At 37.3% G+C, this 26,933-nt stretch overlaps 1 protein-coding gene across 5 annotated transcripts in view; it reads right to left on the reverse strand.

Annotated features, from left to right (window-relative positions):
- Nucleotides 1-26,933, reverse strand: part of LARP4B (La ribonucleoprotein 4B) — a 53,306-nt gene that overhangs the window by 20,663 nt on the left and 5,710 nt on the right. For 3 of the 5 annotated variants that reach the window (XM_071734777.1, XM_071734780.1, XM_071734779.1), the window contains exons 2-5: nucleotides 14,710-14,844; nucleotides 1,423-1,570; nucleotides 1,067-1,228; nucleotides 119-200 (exon numbers count right to left, since the gene is read on the reverse strand). In XM_071734777.1, coding sequence (XP_071590878.1) covers nucleotides 119-200; nucleotides 1,067-1,228; nucleotides 1,423-1,570; nucleotides 14,710-14,790 — 473 coding nt within the window. In that variant the 5' untranslated portion in view covers nucleotides 14,791-14,844. Of the gene's footprint in view, nucleotides 1-118; nucleotides 201-1,066; nucleotides 1,229-1,422; nucleotides 1,571-3,406; nucleotides 11,049-14,709; nucleotides 14,845-16,730; nucleotides 16,810-26,933 lie in introns of those variants that run through there. The other 2 variants (XM_071734778.1, XM_071734776.1) reach the window with 2 other exon arrangements.

Here is a 26,933-nt window from a genome sequence, read left to right on the forward strand (position 1 = left end):
TACTTTTACATCAGTATTAAGTGACACCTGTGAAATACATTAACATGCATCCAAAATTAGGTAGTGTCTCCTGTTAGTTGTGTAGCCTCCAGTTTGGTACATTTAGGTATATACATACCTAGATAAGCAGAATTCCAGTGTTTTTTTCAGTAATTCTCGTAAATCTTCCTGACCGTCTGGCTGCAAGTGTTCGTTTCCCCCTAATAATAAAGATACTTCAGTTTAAACTTAGTTCTGCTGTATTACACAGTAGATACTTCAATCACTGTCTCATATTGGCTGTATATCTATAAACAAATCCTCAAATTCAGTAAATGTTCATTGTTTATTAGTCCACCACCCACCAAAATTGCACAGGAACAGTTCATACTTAAGATGTTTTTTCTGACTTTACTCGTTAACCTCCAGTCTCCAAATAAAAATTTGAAGCAGTTTTAGAAAAGGAGTTACAAGCACATCTCAAAAAAATACTGAACTGACTTAGGTGATATCTTCCTATCCTAGAAAGCTAACCAATTCCTAGCTGACTTGACCTTGACTAAAGCAGATGACTGATGCACCAAGTGATCAATGCAAAGAAGGCACTTTGTGCTTCTGGCCTCACTCTAAGTTTCCAACAAACCAATTCAGAAAAAATATCTTCAAAAGCATAGTTACAGAATATCAGAAGATATGCAATCTATTAACAATAGATGTGATCTAAATGTAAACGTATACACTAGGGACTCTATTCAAAGTACCATTTCAGAAAACTCCACTCAGTTATATCCAGTGCTTATGATCCATTCTGTGCAGTATCTTTTAAGGACAACACTTAATTGAGAAGAGACTGATTTCCAAGTATGTCTAATGCTGAGAGCAAAAGAAACAGGATTTTCAGGGTCTGTTTACAGAATGCATATACAGAACAACCAAAGTGGTGTAGCTTCTCTTGTTCTGAAGCGGGTTTTTTTGTTAAACTTTTCTTTGGTGTTTTTTTTTTTCTTTTATTAGATGCTCACTATACAACTCAAAATAGATTTTACTTTCTTAAACCAAGTCCAAGTAAATATCAGCTTTCTCTTACCCGTCTGGGTGGTTTCATGCATAGACTCATACTCAGAATGATCAAGAGCCAAAGGGTTCATATCTGTTTGGTCTGACACTGAAACAGCTGGTGATGGCTCCTGCAGCTCTGTCAGCACTGCATTCTGATGCTGTTTGTCACCATCACCATTGGCATCCAGTCCTGCAGAAGACAAGACAAATGCACTCAGAAAAGCATTCCTTCAAACCACAGCAACATCAGACTTAAAACTTAAATCTGATGTAAAGTTGCTTACATTTGCCTTGATTTCTTTAACAAGAAATTAAAATTGAGAAAGTTCTGTACTGAATTCTTCACCTTTTGGTCGAGCAACAGCTAGAAATTCTTACTCATACCTTCTTTACAAGAATCTGGAGGTTGGTCAGGTATTTCTTCCCACGTTTTGCTCACACTACCGTCAGTGGCACCACTTGCTTCCAAGTGTAACATATGATTTCCCCACACCTTTGCATTAGGATTTAACTCTGAAACCTTGGTTGACTCCTAGAAAAAGAAAATTCAATTATGTACTTTGTGGGTGCATAGCATGTATCTATGCTTATATATTTACAGTTTCAAGTAACAGGATCAAAAGTACAGCTCATGATTGTACTGTCAAGCTTTTTTTTCACATCTGAATATATTCACTGAATTGTCATCACATAATCACTTCAGGTACAAAACCAATTGAGTTCTGCAACACAGGAATCATTTCCCTGATTAAAAATCACCAGAAGAGGCTAGCCAGGCAGAGCAAACTACAATAAACATTTAATTACTCACCACTGGCAGACTAACTCAAACTAAACTTCAGGCAATTCTGTAATATATTATAATCAACACCGAGATAATGTGTGTCTATGAAATAATAATAATAAAAAAAAAACCAAAACACAAAAGCACAGGGTTTGGTTTTACTTGGATTTATATAAATATGTAACAGCTTTAAGGAAGCATTATGGAAAATTGAAAGCAATGAGATGTGTGCATGACAACTTCTGTCATTACTTCAAGAGAAACTACAGAGCATTGACAAAAATGTAGGCTAGTTTTCCCCTAGACAGGACAAAAATAATGAATTACCAGATCAAATTACATCCTCTCCCCTGGATTGGAAAGACACATTTAATGATCGCATACGGTTACATGCAGCCATTTATATAATGGGTGTATGTGTGCTCCAGAGAGATTGCTCTGCACTGCCAATACCTGCAATACTTTTTTTGCTAGTAACATGTGACCGTTTTCTCTTGCTTTGCTGACCTTTGAGCAAAATGTATTAAGTTCTTCCATACCCAGAATATCTTTAGTGTGGTTTAATATAATTATACTGAGAAAAGAGTACTGCTCATGATTATAAACACTGTAAAAGCTTATTAGAATTTGGTTTGTGAATTTAAGGATGCTAGGAACACCACGGAGTTTCAGACAGGCACTGTTGTAAAGCTCCATGAACCTCTAGCTTGAAGTGTGCAGTACCATAAGCACAGAAAGCACATCCAGAAGTTAAAAAGATCCAAGAAGTCTCAACTTAAACACATCTACTGAATGGCAGAGAAAAGAGTTATAAGAAATGGAAGCGTTTGACACAACTCCTTGACAAGTAGGGATTCAAAACTGACAGCAAGTTCCATCTGTTTCCATTTGTAATACAAAAAGTTGCCCCTGAGACAGCAAACATAAGCCCTGGTACACCCCACTGCCAGGCACAGCAGCTGCTGAACAAGGTCAGAACAGCCGCTGTGCTACAGTCGGTGTGGACAACAGCACCAAGCATGGGCTCAGCAGGGAAGGCAGAGGAGCAGCAGCTGCCACAGATTGGCTTTGGTTCTTTCTTTCCCCAGACAACCAAGATCCAGTCAAGCTCAGTCCCCATGCTTCTTCTGCAGCCATTTCTTTCTACAGCACTTCAGATAATCACCTCCAGGTAAGCAAAAGGTTTCCTAATTACTACTAAAGAACTTTAAGATTTCAGGAAATCCACAGTTTTTCCTATATGAAATTAAAGAGCACTAGTAGTAGTAGGACACAAAGTTTCTCTTTCACATCCTGAGGTGCTTATCTCAAGTTCATCTAGAATTGAGAATCTGCAACCAAGATACTTTGTCTAGCATTTAAAATTTCACACAATGTATTCAGAACTAAGAAGAAAAAAATATCAACATTCAGCAATGCTGCACTCTATAGCATTGGGTTTTGGCCAAGGAACAGGTGGTCAGCTTCAGAAGAAAACAACACGATTTATTTAACTATGAAAAACACAGGTGGCCTATCGGCCCATTCCAATTCCTAGCTTCATTTTTAAGTTTTAACATTAAATTACTTCTGTAGAATACTTACAAATTTGTCTTTCTCTTGCCATCCCCAAGTAACAACATTTTCTGGTGCTAGCAGCTGATATGGGTATCTTTCCACAGCATATGAAGCACCTTTTAAATCTTCAGGTTCATTCTGGAAGTTTTCACTAACTATACATAGTCTGTCATTCTTCACAGTATCATTAGAAACTGCATTATTCCATAAAAAGCCCATCAGATATTCACCACTACCAGCAGTAATGGTGTCAGAGAATAGCTGGTTTGTCCAATCAGCATTGCCAGTCGGAAAACTGATGAAGTGTGACCATATTTCAACTTGGGGATTTTGTCTGCCCAGCTCATAGGAGTGCTCTTGGTCACTGGATATGACTTCTTCTGCCAGCTCTAATGAACACTGCTCACTGCCACGCTCAAGTCCTGTGGCACCAGGAGAGGCACTGTGTATTTCATAGGAAGGAGTAGCAGCATATTTGTCTACCTGCTCTGGGTCAACAAAAACTCCAAGCTCTTTGTTTGAGAAAATCTTGTGATCCGACTGCATCTGTTCCCAATTTGGGGTCAAGTCATTCATTTGCGTATTTAATATGTAACTGGTGTTTTGCAGTTCAGTAGCCTTGGCTTCTAACTGTTTAGAGTCCCCTGTGGTAAAAGCTTCTAGGTTCCCAGCTGACATACCAAAAATATGGTTCTCCTCATTTGAGTGGATGCTGACACACTGTTCTACTTCATCATCCTGAAGATTACATTCATTTTCATCACACACACTTTCTTCAGGAGTTTTTGATCCTGATTCAGTCAAAGTCCTGACAGAAACTTGGGTGTTACTGACCTCCAGCTCAGAGCTGGCACAGTGACATAATTCAGGCTCTTCTTCTACTTTCTCAAGCACACGAGAACCTGAGTTTTGACACAAGGGTAAACAGTGATGGACTTTATCTATGAGACTACTGGCACCTTCCAGATCTTTAGTGTCGTCTATCGATTTTACACTCTTGTACATGTAATTGTCCAAAGCTACAGGTACAGTGGAGTTAGAGTAAATATTCTGATCATGAATGAAGCCTTTATTGCAATTTAGGATGCTTTTACTACAATCAAGGTCACCATCCAAATTCTGGTCTACATTTTCTGTCTTCTTATCAATTGCCTCGTTTAGGGGATCTTCAAATTTTGTTTGTTTTACTGATTCTGCTACATCCTCAGGTATTTTGGCTGAGTCAGCCACCGCATTCCATTGATTTTCCACTTTGTGGAAGGAACATACATCCTGTTGCTTGTCTTGTCTACAGTTCATGCCCATTTTATTCATATCCTCATGTTCCACAGACACAGAAGAAACAGTGATTTTGTTATCTGAATATTTGCATACTTTACCTTTATTCTCTGGTGAATCTTGGGAAATCTGAGATTCTCTGCTGTTTTCCTTTAGGAAAATTTCATCTGCATTCATGTTACGTAGCTCAGATGTCAAAATGCCATCACTTACCCATGATTGAGTTCTGGTCAAGCTATCAACTTCCTCAAACATGTCACCTTTTAGCTCAAGAGTAGTCACAGAGACATCTTCTTCCATGCCACTTGGGCTTGCTGCTTCAGCTGATGTCTCGTTTTCAGTGCAACCCTTAATTTGAGTTTGAAAATCAGAACTTTCTTCAAAGCTTTCATGCATTTCAGTCATACTCAAAGCTTCACAGCTATCCGAAACTGTACCTGTGCATTTCTCTTTATCTTTCAAAAATTCTTCTGAAACACTGTGATGTGTGCTAGAGTCAGGTGAAAATGTTTGGCTATCAATGTAGGTTCTTTGAAATGCTCTCTCTTCCACATTTGAGTTTACTTCACTTTCTGGCTTTAGGACGCAGCCTTCTTCAAGTTTTTCTGCATGTTGACTCACCAAAAAAGAATCATTGTCCATTTCATGTAACCCAAATGATAATTTAAAGTCACCTGTCATGTTCTCTGCTACTTGTTCAGCATTTATATTCCTTCCAGCACTTGAGGGATGACTTCTTAAACTAAATGGTACAATGTCAGAATCATGACTTTCCTCAGTTTTTTCTGAATTATATGCTCCAGTGTTCAGCAATACACTGGAACTATAGTAACTGTGTTTCATGTTTTCTGATTCAGGGCCAGATGGGTCCTCTTCAGCAGGATTTTCAGATTTGAGAGAATCACAAGCTCTGTGGAGTGATTCATTCCCACTAACAACATTACCTTTGGTATATAACTCCTCTTGTTGATTCTCAGGGAACACCTCATCAGATACTTTCACTCTTGAACCACCTGTTACTGTATTGTCAGTATTTAACCTATGCACTTCATGCCTGCTAGCTGGTAAGTTATCATAAGAAGACTGGATGTCTATGCTACAATATTCATTTGTTTCCTTTTTCTGCACATTTGACCTATCCTCTTGTTTATACTCATACAGTTCTTCCTGTGAATTAAACTTAGCTTCAACCTGTGCCAATTGCTGCATTGGAAATTCCTCCCCAGTGTCTAGAGGTCGTCCCTTGCTGCACATTCCTCCATCAGTGACAGCTGAGCTATCTATGTCTGCTGCAATCTCTTCACGCACTGTAGCTGGCACCTCTTCATCCCCTTTGAGATCATCAGCATCTACAATGCAAATACTATAAAACTCCCTCTCTTTTGTATTCTGGCTGCTGTCTACATCAAGATAGGAAAATGTTGGAGACATCTCTCTATATGAACTTGAAACTTTCTGTAGGCTGTCACTCTTGTCGTCAACATTTACTGTTGTTGCATTCTGCCTTGAATTGTCACATGTAACAACTGCATGATGCTCCAAAAAATTTCTATTTAAGGAAATTTCACCCTGTAAGCCTTTGTCTAGGATTTCTGGTACATGTGAAATCTGACCAAACAAGCAATGCCCTTCTGCAGCTACATTTTCATTATTAGTATTACTATTAGCAATTTCATTATTAATACTAGTATTAATATTTTCTATATTGCTCATGTACTGACCATTACTACTAGATTTTTTAGGTGCTCTTTTTTTAATAACCCTATCTTTCTTTTCTGCACTTTTCTGCAGATTTCCATATGCACCAGAGACCTTCAGGAGGTGACTGAAGGAACTAAAGAAGCTAAAAGGTCTGTCATACGTCCTCCGAGAGCTCTCACAGGGGGTATTCTCCATGCTTTTATATGACAGATGTTTTGCTTTTCTATCCCAAACCCCAGATTTAACATTTGACACTGTGCAATCATTGCTACAAACATGTTCAATGCCATCTATTGCAGCTGCCCCATTAACCGTCCTTCCCACTGTATGCAGATCCTGCCTTTCCACAGTTCCTAAAATTGAAGATAAAGTTTTACTTATCCTTGACTCTGGTGCTTCCTCTTCCACAGTTTTTTGTAATAAGCCAGTTTTCTCCTCATTCGTGCTGTTATTCAATTCCTTACTGAAGCAGCAGCCCATGTTCAATAAGCAGTGTCAGAGGAGTCTTCTCATTGCAAATCACCTTCCTCTGTACACTAAACTTTCTTCTGCTACTGGGGAGCCAAGCCAACACCCAGCCACCAAAAATAGCTCACTTTAAAACCATGCAGGGGTTCATATGTCATTGCCACTCAAAGTCCAAATCCCAGTTGCTGAGCTATGTTTTAGTATTTCATCATATGTACTGTAATATTCAAGCCAAATAATTCTCCTGATGAGATTACAGTCTGTTTACAAGTATTACCAAGTCTTATGAACCCCCATTGTTAAATTTCCTGAAGTTTCCTTCATCCAAAGTATTATAATACTTAAAGGACAACTTTCACAATGGTCATGGGTGCCAAAAAACTGCTTCCCTTAAAGTTTAAGGTAACTCCTCCTACTTTCTGTACAAGGATAAATGCATTCTGGCCTCACATTTAAATCTGATTTAAAAACTCAACTGTGGAAGCTCTTAGATCAAATAAATTTTCAACCCTTTTCTCCTTTTTCTCCCTCCCCCCAGAGCTCAATCTACACCAAGATTACTTCTTTAGGAAAAACAGGCTAAAGATAGATAAGACCTCATGTATTCCATTGAACAGTCATTGCACGTTATCAGAAGCTAATTCTGTTCCAAGCCTTTTTTTTTTTTTTCATTTGTTATCTGCATGAAAAAAAAAACATACGAGATACCTCAGTGACTTACAGCAATGGAAGGGGCCTCTAGCTGTCTGATGGCACTGTGGCAGGATTAATCATATTTAACCTTCAAAAGACTGAATATTCTTTTACAAATGCTCATTTGACTAAATGCTACCAAATGTCTGTCCCGAGTATAAGTTTTCTTTGTTGTATATAAGCTGGCTTCTTTCTGACTGTATGACAGCTAGAACTTTACACTCTTCTATTTGTGTATTAGAAAACTTCTACTACTGTAAATCTATTTGTTGAAAAAGTTGAAAGTACTCAGCAATCTTTTCTGCTGTAAACAGAGTTGTTCCCGTTGGCCTTTACTTAATCTTGTGTCACTCAAATCCATTCCTATTATTTCAGATTTGGACCCCACCCTTCAGAAAATTTGCAGACTGTACCACTATAGCACCCCTTTATTTCATTACTTGAATATACTGAAAACATAGATGAAAGTAAGACTCTTAATCTCTATTTCAAATGTTCTTTTAGCTGTACATTGAACTCAGTGTTATTTTTTCAATTGTTTGTGCACTTTATGGCAAGTTTAATCAAGATGTACTTGAACTAGAATTTTAAGTTAGCCTGGCAAATTGCCTTCATTGTATTCATACAGCAGCATACAGGGGTACTAAGCCTAATTAAAGCATTGTATTTTAACCAACTACTAAGAGATCTATTTTAATTTCTACTGCAAAATGTACTTGTAAGGTAAAGACTATTTAACATGCCCTAATATTCCAGTACATATGTGTTTGGGTGTTCTCTTTGCATGATTGTCATTGTGACTTATTTTACAGGTACCTTCATGACAAGTTGGCTTACATATGGTTGAAGACATGATTCAGTCTTACCTATGCTGTCTATAATGGGCCCCATCTTCACCACACTATAAGTTTTCTGCTTTGTTTCCAAAATCATATAAAATAGTAATAATAGTAAATCCACCTTCAATATAGAAATCTACAATCACACTGTTTTCAGTATCCTTTGCTTACTTCTGAGAGAAATCTATTATCAACACTGAAATAAATTAAGCATCAGCTCCTCTTTTACTAATTCATTTCTAGCTAGTAGCGTATTTCACATCTGTTTAGAGTAAGGAAACAAAAGAGAAACAAGTATTTTTTTGTTTCCTGTTGTCACCTGAAGAGTGAGAAAAAACAATGCTGCACAGAACGGCAGAGCCAGATTAGAAAAAAAAAAAATCAAGTAGAAGAGAATACAAAAAGCAAGCTCTTGCTATACCAAACTGTTTATAATCTTATAGTAACAACTTAAGTACAAGGCAGTACTGAGCAAGCCCAGCAGCACTCTAGAAATTCAAATGTTTCACTTCAGTCTGCATTACAGCCCCTCTGAAGACTCCTGCTGTAACAGTAGTGGAGTTTACAGCATAAAACAGACTAGAAGCAAAATCTCTTCCTCAACCAGAAAGAAATGCTTCTATTCTCTCTGAAACTTTTGCGGTATTTATTTTGAGTAATTTTTTTATCCTACTTCTCTTTATAACTCTGTAACAGAGAAATGTGCAATGCTGTAATACAGCTGCCAATGCACCTTCTTCTCCCCAGACAAGTATTCTGCCCATAGGACAAATTAATAAAAAAACCCATGCTTAAGATTCTTAAATACAAGTTATGATGTATTTAAATGTCATATGTCATATACCTTTAAATTGGGAGACTCTGATCTATATATGTGAAAGAAACGTATTTCAGGGGTTTTCATAATATGAATATTTCATATTTACCACTAATCCTCTGACCAAAAAAGACTGCTGACTTGGCTAGGGAATGCATCCCCTCCTCAGCACACGTGCTTTGAAATTTCAAGGTAAGGAAAGAGGAAGACTACGCCCTTCCCCAGCTTATCCAATACACGAAGCCTCAAGGTGCCTGCAGATACATTGTTCTTAAGGACAGAAGTCTGATGCATCATTGCTGCCATCTGCTGCATTTTTTTAAATTCTTCTGTGGGACAAAGTTATTTGACACGGTTGGATCCAGACTTAAAACTATGCCAAGCCACTCCTCTCCTTAGCATTCCCTGGAACAAGGAACAGGGAAAGGGGGAGGGAGTTACTTAAAATAATTTTTTGTTTTGTTTTGGTTTTTTTTTGAAGAAATGCCATTAGTAAACAATCCAACTGTTTTAATTTCAGAATAAAGTTGTAGCAATACTTGCAAAGTTTACAACTATTGAGAAAACTCCCTCATCAGGTACACAATGAACAAGATTTATCCCTCTGTGATTTAACCATTATTGACTGCTTGCTACCTAGAGAGGAACTAAGTGCTTTTCAGAGACAGACCAGGGCAAAGTCCATTTTCCAGTGCCTTAAGCACTTCTGCTATCAACTAATGAGGAGAAAACCAGTGAAGCAGTTTAGGCAAGCAGAAACTTCTTCCAGTTTTCCCATATCCTTCTTCTTATGTACAAAGGCACATTTTGTACTTGTTCCTTTGGTTTTATCTAAGGGTTCCAGCAATAATTTCTATTTTTAAGCACCAATAGTGGACATTCCTTAAGTCACATTTCTCAATACTGCTTATTGTGGGATTACCATTAAAATGCCCAGCAACATGAATGTAAGCAGAATATACCAAACTGTTGTTACGCTTTGTTGCTTGAAGTTCACTGTTTAACTTTCAAGACTTGATAAGCCTTAAAAACTTTCTGGCTATGCTAAAAACGACCAGCTGACTGGAAAAGCACTTTAATAGAACTTAACAGTCTAGGTCAGCTAGAGGAAGGGGTCTGTTTTAAGTTTTTCCTTTACATTTTGGCTCTGGTGTACTTTATCTACAAGCCTAAATACATCTTCCCTCTTTATGGCACCAAACTGCTCTGAAGTAACACTTTCATAACTTGAACACTATTTTTTAAATAAGTTTAGTCCTATGTCCTGCAGACACCTATGCAAAAGGCAAGAAACCAATATGCTTTTTAACAGGGGTTCTCTTATCCCTTTACTTTCATTTTACATGTATCTATTCCTTGTCAAGGAGTAAGGCTTTATTCCACATACAATCTTATAGATAAAAGTACTGATGAAATACAGTTTATCCTTAAATACAAAATATTTTTATTTAAAATACAGTCTAGCTTCCTATATAAAGTTACTACAACAGAAATTACAGTAGTCCTTATAACCTTCTGACATCTAACTTCCTTTATTCTTTTTCTATAATAGCCATGCAATTGTAACTGCTCCTGAAGAAAGTGATTATTCTGCACGCCTAGGCCACACCTGATGTTATGTCCAGTGACAATTAAGAAGAAAGAGAAGAGCTACACCACAACAGATATTGCAGTGTCACTAATGTAGGCTTTTGGAAACAGCTGGTCAGATTGCTTATATTTTGCATCCAATATATCAAAGTTAAATGGACTGTTAAAAAGTTTAAATACACATTTTTCACATTAAAGAAATTAAACATTAGCATTACAAGTCATCTACAGGTGCAGAACTATTCAGCTGTTTTCTTATGGTCTAAATCTGAGCAAAAACTGACCAGTACTGATCCTTCATGATGCTGACACTGTAGACATTCAAGGTTTAAATCTCACATTTCTTGTTTACATCTATTAATGATCTCTTAAATTATTAAATATCACCTACATGTCATACAAACTGCTATTTAACTCTTAACTGCCATATACTGTATGTAATGTTGTGTCCTGCCAAATGATCTGAGGATTATATGCTACATTGATTTTTTACTAAACTATTACACAAGGTCATGTATAAGAAAAGTAAACCTCATTTTCTCAGCCCCTTTCTATTCTGGGGCTTATTACTGAATGGGTTATAACAGGATTTTTGAACAACATAACTCGGCAGTTCTAAGCCAAGACATCCTTCTGTATTACCTCATAAGGAAAACATTTAAGGAAGTACAATTAAATACCCTTCTAAGTTTTATGCCATGCTAGCTATTTTTCTTGTGCTTAGAACTAACAGTATAATTGAACTTGTATTTTGGTACCTATACACATTGCCAAAACCCAGCACACCACACTGATTTAAACTCCCAATAAAACAAGCCCATGACAACAACTGATAATTATTCAGCTAGGGAAAAAAGGGGTGATGCTTGTATCACAATCAGACAGCAAGTTTAAATGGCCCCTTGGTAATATCCTCCACTGAAACATATCAACATTTGCAGAAATTTACCACTTGATGACAAGAACCCCTTTCTAAAGTCAATTTCAAGTCTCCACACCAGGTCTTCAATTTAGCCAACCAAGGAAGAAAATTATTTGGTCACTGGAAAGTGCTCTGAGAGGCCACACATTCAATTGTGGGCATGGCAGAGGACAAGTTAGGATCAATAAGAAGGCATAAGACCATGCCTTTAGCACTGAAAATTAATTAAGTCCTGTCTGGCAGAGACAGATCATAAGCTACCTCCACCATGGCATCTGAGCCTTGGCCTCCTCCCTCAGAGACTAACCTTGAATTTCTAGTGAGTTAAAAGGGAAACATTTCTTAAATGCTGACTTTCCTGGATCCAGTCTGACAGGAAGAGTAATTGTTGTTCAGGATACAAACAAACCCAATCAGGTAAATCAAGCAAATCCTTCAGGTAAGGTATCACCTGAAGTAATGAAGCTCTCCTCAAGATTTTTTAAAAAGCCAGCAATAACAGCATGTTCAACTCCAATTTATCAAATCTAAAAATTTGCTAGTATCCTTCAAATTATCTACCTTCAATCTGTAAGGGCAGTTACTATTAACAAGAAGTTTACAAGGATCCTCAAGTTGTCCATTTCCTTCAACTGACTCGCACACAGAACTATTCTGTTGTTAAGCAGTATTAAAGCCAGCCAAATTCAAGAGGAGCTGTTGTTGGAAATGAAGCATACTAGGCTTGCAATCAATCTGTATGAGGCATTAAACAGCATTTAGGTTTATAACTACTTCAAGGCAGAGAAATTATTTTGCTGACCTCACCATAAGGTCATGTGGCCTTTGAAAACTGTTGGTCAACAAGTAACCTCTGTATCACTAACAAAAGCAACCCTTGAAAGTGATTTCTGAAGGGTTCCATCACATCAAAACTTTCATTTTAATTCAGTCACTATTGACTATCTGCTCATTACTAAAAGTAGAACACGTGCTAATTTTTGTGCCTATCAAAGGAAAAAGACTGACGTCATCATCATTAGGATAATTTATCACTAGTGTTTAGAGGTAACAAAAATTACTTTATATAATCACTTAACAATTAAGATTACTACATGGGGGCTATTTTTCCAGGATCTAAAGAGGTGTATCAAAATTTCCAAAGGGAAAACTGCCACAAAATTACTCGTACCAGGTACAAGCAGATGCTTGTAGAACAGCATAGCCAAAATAACCAGGGAATGTAATTCAGCAGATTTAAGTCTTCTTTATAGACTTAGAAATCTCACCAGATACCATGGCAGTATGGCCCCATATCAAATATACACTGAAGGAGGGGATCACCACAGACATCACTCTACATCTACAGAGTCAGCCTTCTGATCTCAAAGTAATTACAACACACAAGAAACAGTCAGTGCTTGCTAAATGCAGTCAAGTCAGGACTTCAGAATTTTTTCTCATTCCTGTCCCATTTTTGGAAAGATGAAAGTGTCTTAATGATTTTCATTTCCTAACCTATTCCTGTACTCCATGCCATTTTTCTCACACTATAGCCCTGTTTGCAAAACTTGCAAACTGAACTGTCAAAGAACACTCAGTGCAGAGTGTTCCATTATGGAATGGACCACGTTGAAAACACCACCCAACAGCATATATTGGCAATGATTTTCACACAACAAATTGACTTTCTGATGCTGTGCAAATACTCATATAATGCTCCTTAACAAGTTACAGGTCCCATCTTTTTGGAACAAAATATTCAGCAAATGAACTGCTTTATTCTCAAAATAATGAGTTACTTGAAATGTTCCACTATAGCACTATGATACATTCCAAGATATCTGAACTGACATTAGTGTCCTCTACAAAGGAAAAGAGCAGACAGATTTTTCTAAAACTGAAATAAATGATCACTCTCTTTTCTCCAAATAAGCACAAAATAAATTAAGATTTAGATCCAAGGTGATACGTAGTTTTATAAAAATTCTAACATGCCAAATTAAAAGCACATCAGTGTAAAGACTAATCAAACCACCTTTAGTACTAATGCACTTGTTTAAATTGCATGGACATTTTCAAGCTTTTGATGCAAATCTGCAAGAGCCTCTTATGCAAGTTTACATACTGGCTTTTTGAAACGAATGCCCTGAGTACCTGAATTAAAAAAAAAGGGGGGGGGGGGGGGGGAGGAGAAGAGGAACAAACAAAAACTCACCAGCTGGCTCAGGAAAGAAAAGCACAGGTTTAGAGTGTTTTTCAAAATGCTCCTTAATAATTGCTGCAAGGTAAATTGAAGCAGCAAGCATCTGCTGCAAGGTTAAGCTGAAATAGCAAGCATCTGCTGCTTCACGTATTACAGGCTAAGTGCCTAGTAGAATTTACACTGAAACTAAACCCTTCAAGTTGTCCAAAGAGGAAACATTCCTCCCAAGATACAGCTAACGATCAAAGATTAAAATATAATGTTATGGGTAGAGCTTACACACAAATCAAGTATTCACTCAACTGCAAGATACATACACACACTATGATTGGCAGTACTATCTGCCAAAAGCATCCCATAAAGCAACTTACTGGATTCTGCACAGAAGCAGCAGCATGTGCCATTTGGCAGAACTAACCAAGCAAAATTCCTGTTAGAAAATGCAATTTCCTATTTGTATGAGGCTGCACTTTTTTCAATTATAGGTACATGCCAAGTGCATTTCCTGTATTTTCTTCACATGTTAATGTGTGAGCTAGAACCTAACTCAAGACTGATATACAATTGCTGCATAGCCTAAAGTCCTATGCATTAAATGAGAGCACACTGTTGCAACTTGCAGTTCACTTAAAACCCCTGAAGGGCTGAAGTTAAGCTGAAGCTTCTACTCAGCACGGAATTAGCCACCTTCAACAGATCTTTTCAGCATTTTATGTTGGAATGCAATCACCAACTGTCACCTAAAACACGCCAAGGTACAATTTTGATTCAGGCATAGTAAAAAAAATTCTTTAATGCAACACTTACACCAGGGGAATACATAACTGTAATACTTACTAGATGAGAACCGTCCTTAACTTCTTGTACTTGCTGCACCTGCGGTTCAGCCACAACTTTAGTGTCCTGATCAGAAGTCATGAGCTGTCTGCTTTTTGGCTGCTCAGAGAGAACTTTACTGGTCACCTTTGTAAGCTGCGGAAATAGGAAGACAAAAGACTGTAAGTGGTTGTTGAAATTGCTGAGAACTCTGCTATTTCAGAGGTGCCATGCTGATTCAGACCAAAGGTCCAACAACAAGTCAGGATTACGCTTTCAGAGATGCTTTCAGAGAAAACATTAGGGCAGAAGGCAAGGATGAAGAGATCATGCAGCTATGCCCAAGCTCCCAGTTGCTGCCTGCCTTGGGAGTGCATATGAACACTTGCCCCAGCACTGGGCAGGGAAATTCCACTGGGAAATTTCACTTGGTTCTCTCTCCTTAATGATTCAGATTGGTTTTCAAACACGACTTCTTCATACCACCTGGTAGACTTACTAAGAAGCAGTTAGACACAAACCAACCTTTGTCTTCTACAACTACTGTCACTTAATCTCTGCAAATTTTCAGAAGCATGTTACAACAGTTCTGCTAGATTAGTAACACTCAGCAAGCTGTTCTGCTCCCTTACCCTAAAATGTTATTTTTTTATTACACAAGTAGAAAACTGAGTAGAAATGAAAGTATGGCAGCAAACTTCACTTTCAAATTGGTGCTAGTATTTAGTATTGTTATTTAAAAAAAAAAAAGTCCATTAAAAAAAAAGGTCTATATTAAGGCAAAACGTCTCAGAAGATAAATATTAGGATGTATAAATCAGTGTAATTTTAAAATTTTTCTTTTCTAAAAGAACTATGAGCAAGTTGTAATATGCTTTTTGAGTTATTTATGCGAGATTCCAGTACTGCATCTGTAACAACATGTGTGAGAAATTCAAGCTCAATCAAATTCAATCAATTCACCTTCAAGCTACTGACTCCAAGCTTCAGGGTGAGATTCCCTACATCTCCTGAAAAAAAGTAATTGCAGCAGATGAAGGCAGCAGTATAATTCCATTCTCTAGCACCATAAACTCCTTTTATCTTGACTCCAAAAGGCTGGAGTTAAGAAGTATTTCTATCTATGACATTATGGCCTTCCATGGAATCTCCTCTACACTATGTATTGAAATGGACAAAAGCAAAAGCTTTTATAACAACCAATGGATACATTCTAAAATTTGAAAATAAAACTATTACATTCATCTATGAGTTGTCTCAAGCACCCGGATTATGGCACTAAACAGAAGATATTTTGCATACACAGTTGAAACAAATAAACGGAAGACTCCAAGAGGACAAAATACTCAGTTTAGACTAACAGTTCCTTATCAGTTCATGCTATTGATGTAAAGTCTGGATGACAAACCTGGTTTTAAATAAAATACACACACTGTGTTACTGCAATATCACTGGAAGATTTTTTTCCTAACACCCTGACTCTTCTTGGAATAGAAAGTATTTAAATAAGGGATAAATGACACAGACAAAAACACACACCAAGAAAAAAAATCATACTGCCTCTCACATACAGAGTGTCACACACACAAACAGAGTCTATATGGCAGAAAGTCTGGAATTCATTCAGGACATTTGTGTTTTATAAAACAGAATAATCTCTGGGATTAAAGTAGTTTTCCAAAAGCAAATATTAAATAGCTAGAGCCTGTGCTGCTCGAACTCACACATTGGAAGCTTTATGCCCATTAACACCATGTAAAGTGTTCTAAGCTTCATGGAGAAAGCTTCTGTTAATAATTTTTAAATAAACTGGGTTTAGCCTTTTAAGTTTTTGTATTACTTACAATTTTTCTAGAAAGAGCACTAGACTGCTTGCACATTTCATATTTGCTGTTCACACTAATCTTGAGCATGCACATTAGTTCAGATTCACAAGTCTACTTTAATCACAAAGATAAATGCATCTCAGTCAGCAGTGATGTTAGCTGCTCAGCATTTTGATCCCCATATTAATGCCAAGGTGGCACTTTGCATCCCTCTACATTGCCTGCTTATCTCACACATTCCCATTCCCTTCTTGGATCAGCTTGTCCCGAGTCATGCTTCAATCTCTTCCATCCTCTGATACATAAAAGAAAAGGTCACGTGAGTCTAACAAATCAGAGTAAAGTTCCATTACATATACATCCTTTGAAGCATTGCTGACTGTCCATCAAGTGCTAAATATTCAGCTAAATCATTAATTTTGGCTGAGGACAGACAAGTTGTTGGCCAACTTGATAGATAACGTATGACTGCAACATGCATGCTGCAACTTCAGATTTCCTGGGCAAAGCCACCAGCAACCAGAGCAGCACATCATTCCACTGCTTTTCAGAAGTCCTTTAGATGAGATTACACAAGACACTTATCACAGGCTAGGTGTAGACTGAAGCTGTAGGCAACTCTGTTTAGATTACTCAGGCTAATATTATTAGTTACAAAAATTTGCTGCAATACATAACACAGAAAATCCACTTGCCTTGTGAACAGATTTTTTTTGATTAAGTACAAACCTATGTATTTAAGTTGCATTTTGATCATTAAGGAGCAGAATGCCTCTCAAGACAAGTCAGAGAGAAGTATCCAACCTGCCTTCTAAATCCCATCCTTTTAACAACAATCAGCTATTACCTTTCTGCAACTGGCTAAGCAGTACAGAAAGACCTCAAATGCAGAAAGAGTTTGCTTTGCAATTTTCTTCCCTTAGTATGTCACACTGCTAAAGATCTCCAGGACCTCAAGTGCTCTGCTGGAAAATCCCAGCTGTTGCAATATACTTCAAAACGACTTCATGTGCAGGGCTGTTCTGGAAAGAGTGCCATCAGCTTTTCCACCACAGAGTTGCCATTTACCAATCTCTTAAAGCATAAAACATTTACGACTTCAGGCTTCCATGACATGTCAGAGAACAGTGTTTGTGGAAAAAAACAATGTTAATTCAGGGAGAGAAACAAAAATCAGAGTGTTAAAGGTTCTTCATGGGATGTTACAGCTTGTTTTTTCTTAGTATTGTCATATATCTTCATATGCAAGCTTATTTACAGAAATTACAACCAATATCTGGTAGTACTAGAAACTACAGATCAGGATTGATTGTTTGGCAATTTGTCCTCTCTCTATGCTATTTTAATAACCAAATTAACCAACAAGTTAAATGTGGCCTTTAAACGTAACAAAAATTATCCCACTGAAGAGTTAATTTACCCACTGTTTTAAAAGATACATTGAATTGCTGCAATAAAGAGATACTCGAGAGAAAAATGCAAGTAGGCAGGGCTGTTTGAGATAGAGACTGTAAAACCTGTGGCAGAAGTGAGCTGATAGAAGCGGAATGCAATTTTCTTCATTCAAATTATTAAAAAACCCAAACCCACATGAGAAACCTTCAGCAGCACTCAATCTCTTAACTAGGCTTTTAAATAACAATTTTGGTCTATAGCAAACAGTCACAAAAAACACATCTTCCACAAATTATGTCTAGTTACACAGTCTGAAGAATGGCCTGCATTTATGAAATGATCTACAAGTACAATATTAAACTTCTTTAATATTATATCATTTCAATTCCATAAATGCATATGCTAAATCTTCATTTTTCCTTCTGGCATGCTATTCAATCACCAGAGTGATAAGTCAAGCTCAACAACATCAGATACATGATGTCAAAAGGAAAGTTACTCTGACTACACGCAAATACTTATTTCCAGAACTACCTAATCCAAGAGAAACTGCATGCCTTTACTGAAGCTTAACAAAAGCAGTTCAAACTCTTAAGTAAGGAAGACATTTACACCCCAGAAGTTTAATATGCAGATAAAAAACTCGTTTCTTTAGAATCTGCACAAAATTCAACAATGAAGTACTAACTGTCCCTCAAACTAATACACTCCTCAGTCTGCTAGGTTACTGACTGCAACAGGAAGGGGAAGAGCATTTCAATACAGTTGTTTTCTCATTAGAATAAGGACAAGGAGGACAGTAACTCTCTACTTCTAGAGATCTGTTTCTGAGGGCACCTGGTCAGCAGTGGTTAATCTGAGAAGTTACATGAATATTCTCAGGAGGGACAGAGACCACCTGGCTGAGCAGCACAGGTAGCACATGCTTCAGCTTATTACTTTCCCTCTGCAACACTCACCCACAACCACCTTCACAAATAAAATGTTGTGGGTTGTAGACTGTTTTGTTGTTTCTGTTTAAGTTGACAACACGGTCCTTTACTGGCAAAGTATTTTCAAATGCATCCTGTTATAAGAATTCCATCATTTCAGAAGTTATGAGATACAAACCAGCAGTGGTCCACAAGATGCCTATACAGATAAGTGCACACAACCACATGATCACTCTTGTCTGGGTGCCAAACCAAGCAGAGCTCAGACTGCTCTCATCCAAAAGCCACATGTGTGTTACCGTGGTGCCAACATCAAGCTAACCTTTACACTGCATTTTAGTTCAGGTTTAGGTATCTTATAGTACTGGCAGAGTTAATGTTCAACTGTCTGATGATATTTATATAAACACTGCATCCACATACACCAAAACCTCACAAAGAGCTAGGAAGACACATCTACTCTATTGTTACATGGCCAAGGAAAACCACGATATTGCCTCCCCCCTCCAAAAAAACCCAGCCAACCAACAAACTCCACTTCCATGAAGAGTACACCCTGATCCTCCCTCCTACACTTTTATTAGAAGCAATCTCTAACTTCTTCCCTAATATCCAAAGTGTACTTTTATGCAGACTGTTTTGCTGTCAAGAGTTACAAGAGTCTGAGCAGCAGCAGCATGCGTTCCCAATCAAACCAGCCAGATAGATCTGTTATTTAAAAACATGCAAAACCACAAACAATGCTCTAGGGCTGAGATCTTGCCTGCCAACTTTCAGCCCAGAGTAATAAGCCCTTAAAAAGAGATTTACAAATGCAAGTGCTGACAACTAACTTTCACACTGGTAACAGAACACACGGTGCAACAAAAAAGCTCACTAGAATAAAAGATCTTTTCATTGCTCTTGCAGTAAGCACAAACAAAAATAGACTGGAGTTTGGTTTTGTGCAGAACTCTTCTAGCAAACATTTTAGAAACCTTAAACAAAGATTAAGAGAAATTTTTCACAAAGCTAATACAGAAATACACTTCCAGGAACATGAGAAAGTCTAAAATGTTTTCAAAACAGAGGTGCACTGCTTAACGTAAGCATCATACCAAACTTCCAGCTGCAGGACAGAAACCTTTTTTCTACCAGAGATAACATATTTCCTCACCAGCTTTCATGTCCTGATGTATCCACAAGGACCACGACACTGCAGCAAATGTAATCAGAGCTAGCAACTTGGAAAAAGATTTTTTTTACCTGATGAATACATCCAGTAGTGGATACTAGAAATTACAGATGCCTCTTTTAGAAGTATGCTACTCATTTAAACATCTCCTCCTGTTTAAACAAAATTTACCTTTATTATATCAACAAGTGTTTTGATTACCCAAGGCATATATTCTCATTCCAGGTAAAAATGATGATTCAGGTATAGGATAGTTGAGTTTATAGAGCACCATCAAGAAAAACTGACATATCTGCGTCCTGAAAGGCTGCAAGTTTCCCTCTGGTTTAGTGTTATGAACAGTTATACAAACTGGAGCTTGCAATTTGAATGAGAGATGTTGTAGAAGACTTTCAAAGAAAGATTCCGGCTGTTAATGCAAGAGTTGAACCATCACCCTGCTGTATGGAGCATGTTACCCTTCTGCAGATGAACCACCCCATAAGGCTGCATCAATCTGATACAGAAAGGCTGTGAAAGAACTCAGGAGTTCCCATATTGCCTTTCAAATCAGGAAATCATTCTCTTTACAGAACAGATGTGACAAACAAAACTATCATTCCAAGGATGGCATTATTTAACAGAAAATGTACTATGAAGTGGTTATCACAGTGGACAAAATAGCTGCAAATGAAAAAATTTAACAACCCTGAAAAGCACATTTGTCAGTGGTGATCTCTGCAATCACCATTGTGCTTCCGTCAGTTGTAAACTCTGTATTACACAACAGCAATTAAAAAGCTGACATGACATAAATATTTAGTCACAACATGTGTCTACAGAAGGTAAATACAATACTACTTTTTAAATCATCACAAGGCTCTGAATTTGTTTAACTGCTAATCAGCTAAACAGTTGGAGAAAAGTTGAAAATTTAGTTTCTGGAGCTTAGCCTGACCCAGGCATTTTTCCAAGCCTGCCAGACAAGAATTTCAAAACATACATGCACCCACTGTACATGCTGGCATGGTGGCTGGAAAGTTAGGTTTCAAAAATAGAGAAAAGTACCCTCTGATTTGTTTCAGTTTCCCTTCTTGACAAGAAAATTGCTTACAATGCAACTTTTTTTATTCTTGTAAAGAAACATGGGTATAAACATTGAGGGAGAATCCACAACAGGACACTGGGGAGATAAGGCATTTTAAAACAGACATGGTGACAGTGTAGGGAAGAAATGCACTGTCAGAAGACCACCTAAACCTTAATGCTGCACATTTTTAACATTCTGCAACAGAAAATTATGAGCTCAAATGGTTTAGAGATCCTGCTGCATCTAGTTCAAAAACGTAAGAACTTTCTTTTCATTATAAGGTTGATTAGTGCCCAAAACTGTTCTGAAATTCTCTTAATTCTCTCTTCATAATGCCTGAGATTTCTAGAGAAACCACAAACCTTGTTTTTTATAGGGAATGCTGCATTTTCTTATTAAAAGAAAAAATCTATGAAACATCTTACATGCAAACCCTTGCAATGGCATCACACACCACAACTGATTAGTCTACAAGCCTAGAAAGTCAGATTGTTACAGTAATTAGTAGTCCAAGCAATAAGTAACTACACACGTGATAAAATACCAAAGAAATGTGGTGATAACTGGTAAGTACTCTGTACAGATGTAGAGGGAAAAACTTTCAGTCAAGAGCAAGAAAATCTACAGAAAGCAAGAATCTACCAACGTCTTACCATTTAAAAATGCCAGGAGTGTCTACCAAGACAGGAATAACCCCCCTGAGAAGAAATTTTTGTGCCTGGTGAGAGTATCACGTGCCTTGAAGACAAGTGTGATTATGCCATGAGCAGTTTTTCAGTTTGCTTACAGCTTGCTCTCAGTTTTTAAATCCGAAACAGCCCTCTCTGACTGCAGGCTGAAGCACATAACATTAAGGAACCCAACTCATTAATTAACCAGGGTTGTTTCATGTACCACATCCTTCATAAAGCCACAATCTTGTTTTCCTCACTGTATGTTGACTAACAGCACACACCCTGCAGGTTATCCATGAGGATGTGTATTTAATGTCTATTATAACTATCATGTCAGATAAGATACTCTTTTATCAGATCATGATTTCAAAAAGTACCAAGCTGTTAATGAAAATAAACCCTTGTGTGTTATCTGAGCAAACCCTCAAATGGCAAAGTTTAAGGTTGTTAGCAGCTCAGCCAAGCTATAACAATTCTGAAACGAAAGGTGGGATGCTACCTTAATATGAAGTATTTATGGCCACACTTCTTCACAACTCCATGCTCTCCTGAAAGCTGTTTTATCTAATTGAATCTAGAATCATGAATTCTACATTAATTACCAAGGTCTACAAAGACCAGAACACATCTCACACTGGAAAAAAAAAAGGTCTTTTATCTTTCTTAAGAAAGAGATCAGGAATTTGTCACTTGAGCACATTAGGCAAATACTTCAAAGTATGATTTTTCACTAAATATTCCATCACTTGCCCTCAGTTAGGTTCATGAGCATCTGACCTCCTCCCTACCTCCCAGCCCTGGTGTCTTTATTTTTCCAGGAAAGAACACACAAACACATTACCAGCAAGGACAGCATTTAAATAAATTTGCACAAATCCCCCTTTTCTACCAACAATTAAACAGAGAACTACAAGTAGCTGCTTGCATACACACACTTCTGGGACCACTAGAAGAGTAGTAGAGGAGAAGGGACTCAAACTGAAGAACTGATGCAATTAATCCTTCCTTCCTTCCTGTACCATAGGAATCAATCAGCAGAGTACTACAAACCAAGTACTGCAGTTCTGAGTGAAAACCAGTCAAGTCCACATCACTGTTGCTATCACTCTTGCCTACAAAGCACCACTGGTAGTTCCTACCAGGATTAAAAAAATAGATTAACCTTCCTGCATGATTTCCCAAGAGAAATCCCTGCAGAACACACCTGTACTGAACCAAGAGTGAAAGAACAGGTCAATGCAAACCACTGCTCTTTTGTATTGAAACAAACCCACCAAAAACCAGCAAAACAACAGAAAACCAACTAAGCCTGACTACAGGGTAGCAATGCTTCAAAGTCCCTAGAGAAGGACAAGTATGGAGTTCCAGACCCTCTGGAGTCTGAACAGCTTTTTAGACCTGATTGTGCTTCCAGGCAGAGTTAAATGAGCCCAATACTGGAGGAAAACTAACTTTTCACATAATCCTCTAAAACCAGACAGCCTAAAGAACAGCCAAGTATAAAAAAAAAAAACCATGAAGTTTATTACTAGCATGGGTTAACAGACACTGCAGAACATCATGGAAGCACCCTCCTTCCACAAGATTCTAAAAATTTATTTTTTTTTAATTATGAGGTTTTCATAAGAGCACAGGTGTCATATATTGCACTAACTCACTGCTCAGATTAATTTCATATAAAGCTCCAATCCACCTGCATTTATTCATTACCTTGGACTACATCACAATGCAACAGTGCCTGCAAATACAAGTCAAAGCTAAGGTAATGCAAATACAGTGGTGTTGTTTTTACTAATATACATCTTCAGCTGCTAAAATTGTTTACCAGTTACACAAATATAAACTCTAGATGCTTTGGTGTGATCTTTGTTAGATTAACTGAAATTCTCTGCAAGTCAAAGTTTCTCAATTTCAGCTCCCTTTATGCCTCCAAATTAGTTGGGAGACTACTCCAGGCTTTTAACGTAACACCCCTATTTAATGTCAAATATGGTTCACTGACACAAAGTTATTTTTTGCACCTAATACAAACATTAGGAAAGCATCACAAAATCTGGTTTGGAAGTTCAGCACCATCAGATGCCAAAACTTATCTAATTCATCATCAACTATCATCATCCACATTTCTTGTCTGCACTGAGGTGACCTGGGTTAGCAACAGGACACAACCACTGTACACACACAAAGCAGAGGACTAAGACACAATAGACCAGAAGCAGAAAGAAAATTAAACTTGTCGTGGAGTAGATGGGGCATGAACTAATACCTGTTAGTACTAATGACAATGGATTAAAAAAAATATTCTTCATTTCCGTACTATTTTTAAGTAAGCATTTTCTAAACCGTAGATGGTAACTTAAAGTCTAATACTCCAATTTATTTAAAATAAACTTTTCAAAAACTTCCATAGATCTTCAGCCTTTATTACTTGTTTCCATAGCCAACCAAAACACCACATGAAGAGATTAATGAGGCTACCAGAAAAAGCCACGTGAAAAGACTTCTTGGATTTTTTTTCTCCCAGTAAACCACAGTTCCATTTTGGAACATACCTTTTTTTCTAGAAGGTGAGTTTACTTTGGCACACTGCATACTAAGTCTGTCTCATTCTATTATGTCCTCCCTGAACTCATGCACACATGAGGAATTATTATGCAAGAGTAGTATCTTGCATAATAATATATTTTCCTTGTTTCCCTTCTCTCCCCACATTGCTCTCACTTAACCAAGCTTTTTTTTTTTTTATTGAGTCTGCTTTTCTATAAGGTATCTACTAAAAGGAAGTCAGAGAAATTAATCTTCCTATTCCATTGCTGAAGTAACAATCAAATATGCTAAGAGCTCATACAGAGCAGTAAAATTTACAGAAACTGTTTCACTTTCAGAGGCAGTTTTCATTGTAAGACTGATACAGACTCCTGACTTGAAGAAAAAAGTAGAAAATATCCTGAACTTTGATGGCCAACAGACTCACCAGCATCTCCAGATGCAGTAAACAGACCTGTCATAAGTTAAGTTTATTTTCTCCCAAAACCAGTAAGTTCTATATTTTACTAACTACTTATATTTTTTAAGGTGGGTTAATTTATGGTCTCAAAGAAACACCAGGTATTTAAAACACAGGACACATGACAAAGTGCCAGCAGCTTTAGCACTTGCTTACAGGGAACAAGTTAAATGTTGTGCATCAGTTTAGCAATGCTGGGAACAAACTTCCTTGTTTCAAATACTGCATGTTCCTCCTCCTGATTTACCGTTGCCATCTTCAAGTTTTCCACACACTTCACTACTCTGCTAACCAGATGATGGCCAATGAACATTCATGATGCTGTCTGCAACCATAGGCAACATAGTTCATGAAGAAAGGAAGTAACCCAGCTCTGCCCAGAAAGATTTTATAGACAGCACCCTCTTCAGAAAAATGCAGAAGGTGACAGAAGAGGATGCAGAATTTTATTAAGAAAGGCATGACCAAAACCATCACTTGAAACTATAAGGTTAAGATTTAGTGCAGTTCCAAGGGTGAGGGTAGAAGTCTGATGTTCTTCAATATGTCTTATTAGGCTTACCATCTTAGAGTAACCATACTGTTAAGATAACCATATTATTCTGATTCAAATCTGCAAATAGTGCTGTGCTTAAACAAGAGGTCATCAAAAATTGTATTAGGAACTCCTAGGACACTATTTTTAGTACTTTAATTTATTTTTTAAGACACACACATAACTTCAAAGCCAATTTGATAGATTCTCCATCACCACATCTTAAGACCACATAATAAATGCCTAATTCAGGAAAGCAGAAATCTAACGCCAAGGATCTTGTTCAAATTCACTCAGAACTACAATTCTGGAAAAGATTTGACACAGACTGATGGGACAGCTCTTACAGCACTGCTGGGATACATCTGCTGTCAGAACAGCTCTGAGAAGTGAGGGAGAAAAATGGTCCACGCCTACGTAAAGTCCAGGTGGGAGACACATACAGAACCAAATAAGATGCTGACAATTACAGTGCTAAATTAAAAATTGTCATTCAAGTTTTCTCTCAATAGCAATGTATACAATACTCCTTGACTCCTTGTTAAAATAATTGAAGATTACTTTAACGAACAATTTTTCTGTAAAACATACAGTGTAGGATAAACTCCCCTGAGGCTTTGGGGTTTGTTTTTTTTTTAATTGGATGACTTGAAAGGCATTAATTTACCTAAAATATGTTATTTAAGGTTTTGAAACATGTTCAGGACAAAACCTAAACTGAAATTAAACTACTTACAGAAGAAGCGTCATTTAAGGTTTTGTAATACAAAAAGGAAGCTGATGTTTTTGCCAATGATTATTTCATTAACCTCTTTGCCAAAAATAGAATTTAACCCAAATAATCCAGTCATTTTAGTATTACTTCCTCCTTCTAAAAAAGCCAGCACCCCCCATTACAAGCTTCATTGAAGTCAGAAGCAACCCTTGCTTACTTTTAGAAGACTGTACGGAAGACGATTACCTATTGGGTGCACATTTGTTCACAGAGCACCCCACCTCTCAGGAGTATCACTGTAATCAAAACTACTGGTAATTCAGGTTTTGACTCGTTGCTAAAGAATGGACTGTTCCAATATTTGACCTTGGATTTAAGGACAATAATTCTTCCCTGCAAGTCAAAATAACTGGGCACAGACTCTCCTAAAATTTCCACTGATTCCTTGATCCAGGTACTTAAAATACACAACATTAGTTAAGAAACAAAGCTACAACAAAATAGATTATATGCTGAACTGCAACAGGTTAATAAAAAACTTTTATGTCTATCTATATATATATATATAGATATATTCCCCCTCTCTTCTTTGTAATACAAAGCTTGTTTGTCTTTGGATAACAAGCAAACCTAAAATCTTGAAGACATTCCAAAGCAGGTGACATTATGCCCAAATTGTTCACCCTGCTGCTTTAAACAGCAACACATTGACCATTTTCTGTCCCTATCTGTTGGGTAGCAACAATAATGAATGGGAACAAAGCTCTGAGAGAAGACTGCAAATTCTACACATATAGGTAGCTATTTTTAAGCTGTAGTCCTTAACACTTCAAGTTACTGTGCCCCAATTCATCCTTCCCTTTTGCTGTTTTTCTAATTCATAGAATGAGAATCAGAAACAAGTAGGATACAAAGTGT

Source organism: Heliangelus exortis, chromosome 2, assembly GCF_036169615.1.
Source record: "Heliangelus exortis chromosome 2, bHelExo1.hap1, whole genome shotgun sequence".
Classification (NCBI taxonomy): domain Eukaryota; kingdom Metazoa; phylum Chordata; class Aves; order Apodiformes; family Trochilidae; genus Heliangelus; species Heliangelus exortis.